This window comes from Gobio gobio, assembly GCF_949357685.1.
Source record: "Gobio gobio genome assembly, chromosome: 2".
NCBI classification, from domain to species: Eukaryota; Metazoa; Chordata; class Actinopteri; order Cypriniformes; family Gobionidae; genus Gobio; species Gobio gobio.
Genome location: NC_137098.1, coordinates 41,075,331 through 41,087,340, shown reverse-complemented (window position 1 = coordinate 41,087,340; position 12,010 = coordinate 41,075,331). Strand labels below are relative to the sequence as shown.

The 12,010-nt window shown below is 37.4% G+C and overlaps 1 protein-coding gene across 2 annotated transcripts in view; it reads left to right on the top strand.

Annotated features, from left to right (window-relative positions):
* The window catches only part of creb3l1 (cAMP responsive element binding protein 3-like 1), a gene marked incomplete at its 3' end in the record, with an annotated part of 36,651 nt that extends 25,014 nt beyond the window's left edge, over positions 1-11,637 (top strand). Inside the window, exons 5-12 of one of the 2 annotated variants that reach the window (XM_079841002.1) lie at positions 1,040-1,239; positions 1,343-1,492; positions 1,675-1,733; positions 2,276-2,344; positions 5,652-5,751; positions 6,247-6,397; positions 7,104-7,347; positions 9,414-11,637. In XM_079841002.1, coding sequence (XP_079697128.1) covers positions 1,040-1,239; positions 1,343-1,492; positions 1,675-1,733; positions 2,276-2,344; positions 5,652-5,751; positions 6,247-6,397; positions 7,104-7,347; positions 9,414-9,450 — 1,010 coding nt within the window. Of the gene's footprint in view, positions 1-1,039; positions 1,240-1,342; positions 1,493-1,674; positions 1,734-2,275; positions 2,345-5,651; positions 5,752-6,246; positions 6,398-7,103; positions 7,352-9,413 lie in introns of those variants that run through there. The other variant, XM_079841003.1, reaches the window with a different exon arrangement.
* Positions 11,638-12,010: the final 373 nt, after the last annotated feature.

Genomic DNA, 12,010 nt, shown 5'->3' with positions numbered 1-12,010 from the left:
GTCTAGCGAACATTCTAACTGTTTCAGGTCTAAATGTTTCTCTCCTTTCTTGCCATATACATACTTTCAAGAATTGTATGTGTTTGCTTTGTATCTTTCTAGTGAGTTTTTCTTCACTATAGTCCTATTTTTCTTGCTCACTGGGGTTGTAAGGCAGTATTCTTAATGCAGTACGTAGCTGCTTAAATACATTTATTGTGAAAGTTGCTTATTCCATACATAAAAATAGATATGGATTTTAGGAAGGGGGTCCCTCATAAAAGGTTCATCATATTTGGGGGTCCTTGGCATCATAGTTTGAAAACCCCTGGTTTAAGCAACTGGATGTTTATGGATATATGTTTATATGGATAAATCTGCATAAATCCATCGCAGTCTCAAACTGTATACATAGACTTTGTTGGTATTTAATACAATCATTAATGTTTGATGTTGTTGGTTCTAGACAACTTTCAGAATCTGAGCTCGTAATACTAAGATTACAATATTAAGATTTCAAGTTAAGTCCAACCTCTATAACCTTCGTGCTGCTGAGAAAATGCACTAAAAGACTCTCCAGTGTGACTGGCCCCTCAGTATACTGTACTGTACTAATGGCAAGCAATCTGTAACACCTGCAGGCGTTGTGTGCGCACCGTCGATCTGGCAGTATGACGTTCTTTTATTCTGCTCATCCAAAAACAACAGCATTAATGCAGTGCAGTGTATATGCGGGGACTTTTCCAGACAAAAACACATGATGACTCCAACATCCACCACACTTAGAATCATTGTGCATGCATGTGCTGTGTGTGAAATGCCTAAAGTATTAGACTTTATTGGCTTCTTGATGATGGGTGAATGGACTGAATTTCAGTTTCACACTTTGGCCTGTCATTGCTCAAAGATTCATTGACACTCTGACAGTTTTGACGGATTGGCATGTATGTCTAGCATGCGTTTGGAATCAAACCTGATCATGGAAATGCTTGTATGTGAATGTCAGAAATGAGTCACAGGTGTTTCAGTTGTGTCAAGATTATCTCTGTGTCCCCAACAGATGAACATCTGCAGTTGCCGCCCACTCCTCCAAGCAGCCATGGCAGTGACAGCGATGGATCCCAGAGCCCACATTCACTACCACCATTAAGCCCTGGCCACCTGCAGAGCCCACATTCACTGCCTCCCTCCAGCCCTGCTCGGCTACAGGCCCGAACCTCCACAGCCATCTCCTCGTCCCCTCTCCTCACCGCCCCGCATGTGAGTCACACACAATGCATCATGTGACACAGCATGTTCCTTTTATTCAATCCAAATGGACATTTTTATACACATAGTGAAAATTACTTGTGTTGTAATGCAGAAGCTGCAAGGAACATCAGGCCCTTTAATGCTGACAGAGGAAGAAAAGAGGACTTTGATCGCAGAGGGATATCCTGTCCCCAACAAACTTCCACTCACCAAAACCGAGGAGAAAGCCCTCAAACGGGTGCGCAGGAAGATAAAAAACAAGGTATTACTTATGATCACATACTATTAATATCGAATCCATTCATTGAGTCCTATTATATGATATTTGTGAGTGAGTGAGTGTGCGTGTATATATATATATATATATATATATATATATATATATATATATATATATATATATATATATACATATATGCTAAAGCAGATGCATTTTTGTCTTAGATCTCTGCACAGGAAAGCCGCAGGAAGAAGAAGGAATACGTGGAGTGTTTGGAGAAAAAGTAATTCCACTTTATTATCTCTCCCTCTTATTGCTTTGTTCTCTACCTCTTCCACTCCCTCTCTCCCTTTCTGACTGCTCTCCTTTCCCCACTGCTCTTATCCCTCCCCCCCTTTGCATTATTTGTCTAGCACTAGCATCCACTCTCTCTGTGCCTTCATCCTTCTTTCTCTTTGTTGACCTCCTCTCCTTTAAACCTCTCTTCTCTCTCACCCCAGCACACCCTATCCCCGCAAAATACCCTATTTCTTGCTTGCTGTTTTATGGCTTTTGTTGTGTGAATGCGGCCAATGGCTACAGTCCAGGCACTCATTGGGGTGTGTGTACGTTTGCATGAGTCATTTTCCCTTTTGTGCTAGTTAGGCTCTCAGGGCTTGGATAATGTGCTGGAGAGACTGGACTCACAGTGGACACATACACTGTTTTTTCCACCGTGCTCCTGTCTGTCATGCTGACAGGATTATGTTTGGTCAAACATATGGAAACGATTTATTTATGTGTCGATCTGTCATTGTGTGCAGTAACACTTTCTCTCCTCCTCAGAGTGGAGAACTACACTTCAGAGAACAATGAACTTTGGAAAAAAGTTGAGACGCTCGAGAATGCCAACAGGTGAGATACCATGTGTGTGCTTGTGTTTAATCACAGCGAATACTTTATAGGTGGATTTTAATCGTATTTGCGGTAAGTGTACGCAGCAGCTTCTTTGCAGTCAGCAGGTGTTGTTAAGTCAGTCCAGATGCACGCAGGTCTTAACCTCCCCTTCCGATCATATAGAGCAGCACCTTTTCATTCTCTCCTGGGTGGCCTAGTTAGAACATAGGCGCTGTCGACAGGGTGCTGTCTGTTCCTACTGTTTAGACAGACAGAAAGCACCATGGGGGATTGGGTGTTATCAAAGTCAGCTTTCTTTGTGGATTAACTATAAAACCTTATTGAAGACAACAGCTCTTAAAGGGTAGTTCACCCAAAATGAAAATCCTGTCATCATTTAATCGCCTAATGTTGTTCCAAAACTGTATGACTTAATTTATTCTGTGGAACATAAAAAAAGTTATTTTGAAGAATGTTTCAGTGTTTTTTTTTCTCCTTTTTTCTTTTGGTCTGTATAATTGAAGTCAATGGGGTTCAGTGATTTATTGGAACATTTTGACTTTCATTGTATGAACAAAAACTCATTCTTCAAAATGTTTTCTTTTGTGTTCTGTACAAGAAAGTAAACCATAAATGTTTGCTAATGTTTAGAATTGTCATTTTTGTGTGAACTATCCTTTTAACGAAATCCTGCAAGAAAGTATCATTGTTTGTTTAGTATCATGCCAATACCATGGTATATGAATACTGTATTCATTTAATACCATAGTGTAGCATCATGTGCTGTGGAAAGTTTTTGTTTTTTTCTCTTCATTTTGTCTGTTGAATTGTTCTTCCAGCCTGGAGCACAGGCATTATCTTAGTATCTCTTATTTGTATTTTACTGTATATAAAAATATATATATATACTACCATTTAAAAGTTTTGGGTTAGTAAGATATCTTTTAAAAGAAATTGTTACTTTTATTCAGAAAGGATACATTACAAAATATTTCTATTTCAAGCAAATGCTGTTCTTTTGAACTTTCTATTTATCAAAGAATTATTTTTTCAACATTGTTAATAATAATAATTGTAAGCACCAAATCAGCATATTAGATGAATTCTACTGTGCATAAACAGTTATATATATATATATATATATATATATATATACATTATACATATATATAATTTAAATATTATTTCACAATCTTTCTCTTTTTACTGTATTTTTGATCAAATAAATTCAGCCTTGGTGAGCATAAGAGACTTCTATCAAACTTTTTCTTTTTTTTTTTTTAATCTTACCAAACCCAAACTTTTGAATGTTTTATATGTGTGTGTATAGTAGTGCTTTTTATAGAGGATTGGCTCAGGCCCCTTTTAACAACACACTTAAAGTAGCACGCAGCACGGTGCCTGCCTGCCCCTCATTACAGGATAAAGAGACTGTGAGTGTTGGCTCTCTGCCGATTCTTATTAGGATAGAGCCTTCTGAGTTATCTAAGAGAATTCAAAGAGGCAGCAGGGGGGAGTTTGTGTTTGTGTGTTAGTGGGTGGGTTGTATATTAATCTGAAGAAAACCACTGTTTATATGATCAAATTGAGATGCTTATTGCTAGGTTAGTAGGGCGGTCTGAGCCCCTCTCAAAACTGAAAACATACTGTATAGAGCTAGACTAGTCTACAGCTCTCATTATGACTTATTCCATATGTGTATGTTTCTGTGAAAACGAATTTAAGTTGTTTTGTTTTAGGGTGATGTAGCCAAGTGAAAAAGCAGTTAACCCCATAACTATCCATAACTGTCTCCGTTAAGTGCACTGTATGTTTTGGATAAAAAAGTATGCTAAATGATGAAACACTAAAGGAGCCTTTTTTTATTGTTTTCAAACATGTTGCAATGGCTCTCTCTGGTGTTGGAGGAGCTCTCCATCATGTGATGTCTCTTCTTAGTTACTCCACTAGAGGGAGCTCAATGTCCTTTTGTATTATTATCACAGAATAGTTTCTTCTGAGAAAGTCTGCTGAGATTAAACACACAGACACAGATTCACAAGTTGCTGCTTATATACAGTATAATGTGAAATAATATATATATATATATATATATATATATATATATATATATATATATATATATATATATATATATATATATATATATATATATATATATATATATATATATATATATATATATAGAGAGAGAGAGAGAGAGAGAGAGAGAGTGAGAGAGAGAGCGAGAGAGAGAGAGAGAGAGAGAAAAGCTTTATTTAAACAGTAAAAACAATATAAAATAAATCATTAAAATAAAATAAGATACAAAACATAAGAGAATCAACTAAAAGAACAGAAATAAAAACAATTAAGAATAGAAGAGAATTTTAATATACTATACTGCCTGCTATAGTATATTATATTATGTGAGAAACAATATGCAATAAAAAATTAAAACCGTAGTAAACTACATTGCTTTACATATAGAATTATGCATTTGGCAGACGCTTTCACCCAAAGCAACTTACATTGCATTGAAAGTATAGATGTTATCAGTTGATGCATTCCTTGGAAATCAAACCTATATGTTATATTACCTAACTACATTGCTTGTTTAATTCAGTTCAGTTATCATCTGAAATCCAGTTATCATACATAATGTAATTTTGTATAAAATTGTGATCATATAACCAGACAAAAGTGAGATCATTTAGAAGTATAGGGCTGATTTGAATTCTGGTTCATACATGACACTGAAAATAGAAGGCCGAACACCTTATCTCACATAGTGTGCTCTACTTGTGTCCTGAACATTTCTGTAAATGTACTAGGTCATCCAGGTAGTCCATGCAGATGGGAAATGTGCCTATGGTGTGCATACTGCAAAAATAGTATGGGTAGTATGCCATTATATCATACTCACAGATCCTTTGGCCATAAGTGTGTATGTAACTATGTGTGTTTTGAGGTCACATCAGAGAGTGTGTAAGAGAGCAAAAGAGGGAGAGTATGTTTAATTGGCCTCTGAAGAAGGAAGTAATTGAAGGGAAAATCAATTCTCAGCCACTGCACGCATACAGCAGCGATGATGAGGAGATGGATTGCGTTTGTGTGGGAGAGACTGTGTGAGTGGTGTGAAGGGGAGTTCAGTTTATGTAACACTGTGGCGAGTAAGAACTGTATTATCCTCACATGCTCTCTGAGCTTAAGAATAAGAAGATCCCGCTGTTACAAAACGGCACAGAGAAGAACGCGCATAGCCTGCAGACAAATATGCTGCCTACACCCTGAAAGACTTTACTAATCATTTTTCTTTTGTGATGCGTTTCTGTGTCATCCGTAGGTCTCTACTTCAACAGCTACAAAGACTGCAGGCTCTAGTAAGTGGGAAAGTGCCTCGATCCTGCAAGATCGCCTCCACGCAGACCGGAACCTGCCTCATGGTATATACTCACACGTATACTGTACAAACACACGCATCTATTCCAACACACTCGTATTCACACACACACACACATATTTTCTTTATGTTTCTTTCTAACAAACCAGAGTCTTAATGAAATGTCTATTGGCCTGGTTTCACAGACAGGGCTTAGATTAAGCCAGGATTTGGCTTTAATTAGACATTTAAGTAGCTTTTATAAATGTTCCTTAGAAGAAGAAAAAAACATTACAGGTTTGCATCTTGAGACAAAACAACGGCACTGATATATTTTAAGATATGTCAGTGCAAGTTGCTTTCAGTTGAAACCGCTCAAACATGCATTTTAGTCTGGGACTAGGCTTAAGCCTTGTCTGTGAAACCGGGAGCTTGTCTAGTTTAGTCCTTTGATCCTATGCATGTAAAGGCAGGTCAGCGCTGCTCTGACAGCTGTAGAGCAAGTAGATTACAGTGGGGCGGTGTGCTCACCGTGTGTGTGGTTCCTCCTCCTGGCCAGGTGGTGGCGCTGTGTTTTGTGTTGGTGCTGGGCTCGTTGGCTCCCTGCCTGCCCGAGCTCTCCCTCTACTCTTCCTCCTTATCCTCATCATCCTCACACACGGTGAAGTCCGCACCGCTGCCCTCAGGTGACCTCTACACCACCAGCCAGGGTATGTTTGATCCCTGCCCCTAATGTATAAGTCAAAATCACCAACTATCATTGTGTACTTTGCATGATATGATTACATTTCTCTGCGTATGTGCAAAGAAGCATTTATTTGTTGGTCATCCGGCTTTCAGACACATTTAATTATCCTGGCAGATAATAGCTGTGTGTCTTTGACAGCACTTATTTCATTCCCCCCACAAGAGACTGAGAGTGTGAGGCCGTCTCTCTTATAAAGGTTATTAGCGGAGCTCCTGGGCTGACTGTGTCCATTCTCACCCTCAAATTACTGTCAGACATCCCAGAGAGTTTTAGATTGAAATCATTACTTCCCTTTGAGCAGATTCTACAATCCTCTTTCAACTTTACAACACACGCCGAGCTGCATCTCTTTCGGCTCTATCAAAGCTGTGCTTGAAAGAGGCTTCAAATGCCTCCTCCATTTTCATAAGGGCCCTACAGACTCTGCCTGTGGATGATGGCAACTGGTTGCTGTAGTAACCAAAAATCATAGAAGCCTTACTGTGTATTGGTTCGCCTAAAAGAGTAGCAATCTCCAAATCTTGCTCTAGTTTTTCTTTTCTTCCCTTAAACACTGTCTTTGAGTCCTAAACACGCTTCTCTTCACTCTACATATCCCATGAGAATCAAAGTAAACAAATCATGCAAGACATGTGACATAAGTAACTCTTTTCTCTCTCTGTGTGTAGTCCGGTCCCGCAGCCTGCTCTTCTATGACGAGGGTGGCCCAGTGGAGGACGGCCACAGGGGCGTGCTGAGTGTGGAGAGGATGGAGGGGGTGCCGCGACATGTACAGGACCTGAAGGACAGCCACGAGCAGGATCATTCTGCTCTTGTGAGCAGGTACTTGAGCCAGGCACAACCGGAGCCTGCAAGCTACAGCAACACATCAGCGGCCCCACTCCGTCCCCCTGAACCACACTACCACTCGAGGTGAGACACACACTGACGGTACTTTTAATACAGTCAGGTTTAGTTTTGTGCAATCTTAATTACAGTATTAAAGGGATAGTTCACCCAAAAAGGAAAATTAGCCCATGATTTACTCACCCTCAAGTCATCCGAGGTGTATATGACATTCTTCTTGCAGACGAATAAAATCTGAGTTATATTAAAAATGTTCTGGCTAATCCAAGCATTATAATAGCAGTAATAGTTGGTCTGTTTTTGAAGTCCATAAAAAATGCATCTGTCCGTCAAATAATGTGCTTCACGCGGGTCCAGGGTGTTAATAAAGGCCTTCTGAAGCAAATCGATGTGTTTGTGTAAGAAAAATATCCATATTTTTTAAAAAAAATCATTTTTTTCATCACTTCCGGCGAATAAGGTCAAAATACATGCAAAATACCGGCGTGATCATAGATATATACATAGATCCTCATTAGTGCCTGCGCAGATCGGTCGAATGAGGCATCTAACTATATATCTTTGATTGCGCCAGTATTTTGACCTTATTCGCCGGAAGTTATGGCGCTGGGAATACTAGATCAGTGGTTCCCAACCACGTTCCTGGAGGACCCCCAACAGTGCACATTTTGCATGTCTCCTCAATCAAACACACCTGATTCAGGTCATCAGCTCATTAGTAGCTACTCCAAGACCTGATGTGGGTGTGTCAGACAAAGGACACATCCAAAATGTGCACTGTTGGGGGTCCTCCAGGAACGTGGTTGGGAACCACTGTACTAGATGACATTCGTCTGATAAGAGGTAAAAAAAATAACATAAATACTGTTCGGTTACTCGCAGAAACCGATTGTTTCGTGTCTTAAGACATCAATGTGTCGCCACGAGCCGCATGGTTTAATAAGGATTCGTATGTCTATGTGTTTTTACTCTCATTGCTCTCATACTCTAAAATATCCCCATTGACATGCATTATACGCCTATCACACTGCAACGGTTGGAGTTAAAAATCTTCATTTGTGTTCTACTGAGGAAACAAAGACACATATATCTTGGATACCCTGGGGATAAGCAGATAAACATAAAAAAATCGTTTTTGGGTGAACTATCCCTTTAAGGATGCCCTGACATTTAAATAATTCACTATTTATACAATTATTTAATAAAGTTATTTTTGTGTTATGGCCGATAACTGATAAATATGAAAAAATGTTAAAATACTACAGTATTTAGGCTACATAAATTAAAAATTAAACACTAAAGACTAAAATCAATGGTTTTAAATGATACAAGAGAGTTTGGGCATCACATTGTAATGTACAATATGAAAATGTTAATTTATTTTGAGATATGCTAAAGATTACATTTAATAGATGTTCTTAGTGTTTTTAAAGATAAACGTTGAGTATTAGATGACTATCGTTTAAAAGTTTGGGTCAGTAAGATTTTTTATTTTTATTTGAAAGAAACTAATACATTTATTTAGCCAGAATAAAGTCGAAATATTTCAACTTTATTCTCAAAATATTTCAACTTTATTCTGGCTAAATAAATAATAGAAACTCCTAGGCCTATCTGTTTCATGAACGTTAAGATAACCTGAACACAACGTTTTATATTTCAATTTTATCTCTTGTTTAGTGATATTTACTGTACATTAAGGGCAATTAGGCTACCTGATGGATGATGAAAGTTTTCAGCGCCCTGTTCAAATACACTAGCGGCTGCAGCGCTGTATTACGTCAATGAGGCTGCGTTTGTAATTTTGACTTTATTCTCGAAATATTTTGACTTTAATCTCAAAATTCTTGATTTTTTATCTTTTACTTTGCGGTTCCGTAGTTTTCAACATTGATAATAATAAGAAATGTTTAATATGCTGATTTTCACCAAATCAGCATATTAAAATGATTTCTGAAGGATCATGTGACACTGAACTCTGGAGTAATGATGCTGAAGACTCAGTTTTGTCATCACATGAATAAATGACATTTTAAAATATATTAAAATGTTTGATCAAATATATTCAGTCTTGGTGAGCATAAAAGACTAAATAATTAGTCATTGTTTCTTTCTTTCTTTCTTTCTTTCAGCAAGCGGGATCCTGAGGGAGGAGCTGAATATTTTTAGCATCTCTGTGTGGAGCTGCCTCTGTCACCCAGGTCTCCACTGAAGTCTGATGATCCTGCACTACTCGGCCCTCGACCCTTACCGTTACAGATCCTGACCCTCCCTAAAAAACCAACAAGCCTCATGATGACCCTCATCCAATCCGCCTGACATGCATTCCAATGACATTCAGCCCCAGAACTGTGAGAAGAGAAATGTGTCCATCCATACACTGAAACTCCCCTTTACCAGCAAGCACTGAGTTTAAGGACTAAGAGAGAGAAGAGAGGATGTGGGTGGTTGTACATGCTGCTCTGTTTTAGATGGATGTGAGCCCTATAGCTCTAAATTCACGAAACACTACACAAAGATTGTGGGAGGGAAAGTTCATGAGTGTTGGTTTTGATTTCGCTAAAATGCCATGAGACTGTCCATTTACTACATATCCTTACTTAAACCCCAAAGAACTTCTTTTTTCTTTTTATGACTCTTTTTTTAATCTCTGAATGTTTTCCAGCAGGTGTAATCACAGGTGCCTGACGTACTTTGCGGTTTCGCAAAGCTTGCTTTGACAGGATTTTCTTCCTCTGCCATCTTGGCTTGTTTTTTCCTAATAAGTTTAAGCTGGATTGCACTTGTTTTGCACTAGGAAAACTAATTGATTTAAGTGCCTTCACATTCTTTCTCATGTAGTCATATTTAAGATGCTCCTAACCGCATGTTTCCCTTTTAAACCTCTTTTACTCAGCTTACTTTTATTGATGCGTTTTATTCTATTTTTGTTTTCAACTTTTAAAAGGCTGAGGCTTTTGTACTGAATTTAAAATTTTTATCCATAATATATTCTAGTATTGGCAGCATCCAAAAAAAGAGCATATTTATTTTATGCACAAAAAAATTATGAAAGTTATTGTGTTTTTTTAATGAAAGATGATGTAAAGTTTACATGATCTTGTTGTCATAACTGTTAAACAGTTTTTTCTGTTATCTTTATTTCTGTGTAAAGAAAGTTTTGTATGTATATATAGAGAAAAATGAACAGGGCCGATCAAATCCTGTGCATGTGTTTAACCATGTTCAATCTCTTAAGAATTCTGCACAATCCACATAAATCTGTTAAAATCATTGGCTATAATGGATACGAGGTGAAAACAAACAGTTATTAGAAAGAGAAGTGAACCTCTTTAAAAACGAATATTATTTAAAACAGGTTTTTCTGATAATGGAATACTTCTTTTTAATGTTAGTCTAACTGTCTGTATTCTGTATGTGAGTGAACTGTTTGACCACTGTAAAATTTACCACAAATATCTGGGAGTTGATAGTGCAGTGTAAATATAATTTTATGTTATGGATGTCAGTGCTTTTAAACAACTTGTTAATCATAAAATCTTTTCTTTTTGTTTTTCAATTCTTTTCATGTCCTCCTTTGTTGCTTCAGCCACAATATTATTTCTATTGTACAGCTAGAGATAACCACTGATAGACATGATATTTTATTGCTCAAGTTGCCTCTGATAAAAATTATAGTAATGAAAGTGGTCGTCACAAAAGAATCTGTCACTGTCAACTTACTCTGTGGTATGTGCCATAACGCAATGAAAATCTGGGTTGGCTGCTTATGACATGGAAGAACAGTACTGTAGATAGCATCTCATTATGAGCGTAAAACTGAATTCACCGTACTTCTAAAGAGCTTTAATTTTAAGTTTAGTGACAGAGCAATTTTCATCATGGCCTCTGTTTCAGCCATCTCACCTATCATCGATATATATTCCTCAATTTTGAACTGGAAAAACATTAGGTGTCGATTTGAATGTTTGTAAGACTATGACTTCATTGCACATACTGTCCACAGACAATTAGTCTCAAACCTGGAAGTCCAGAATACCTGAGCGTTCTGAAGTTGAATCTAATGCCCAGTATGACGGTGGAGTTTATGCTTTTAAATGTAATTGTTGCTAGTATCATCTGTATCTCTGCCCTTTTTGCCCTTTGTACATATGACTGATGATAAATGTTGGTTGTAAATATGGAGGACGTATTTTTTATATTTCCGATGCATTTTGGTAATCACCATGCGGTTTGGGTTGATTAGTATATGTGTATGGATCTGGCTCTGTATGTATCTATGCTCTGAACCTCTTGCTTTTTCTGTCTGATCTAAAGTAGAGTTAGAATGAAGCAAAATACAAAATTTGCAGATGCAACCCGTTGTCTCCTGTGTTCTTTTCTGTGTTATACCCTATCTTTGTGCAAAATCTAGAACATTATTATTATTTCTTACTTAAAGGATTGGTGGGTGTGAAGTGATGTTAAGAGTCGACACCAGTTGTCTCAAGCGTTCATTGTATTTTCATATTATAACCAGCAGGTGTCAGCACTTTGTCCCTTACCATACAAAGCGCAATGTATTATATATATATATTTTTTTTCATTGGACTAAGACAAAAAGACAATGCTATTAAATGAAACAATCTTGCTGTTTGATAGATTTTAATTTATTTTCTTTTTTTTAATAGCCTATAGTTTGATTTTGATATATTTGAAAAGCAATCTCTTCCAAAATATAAAAAAAATA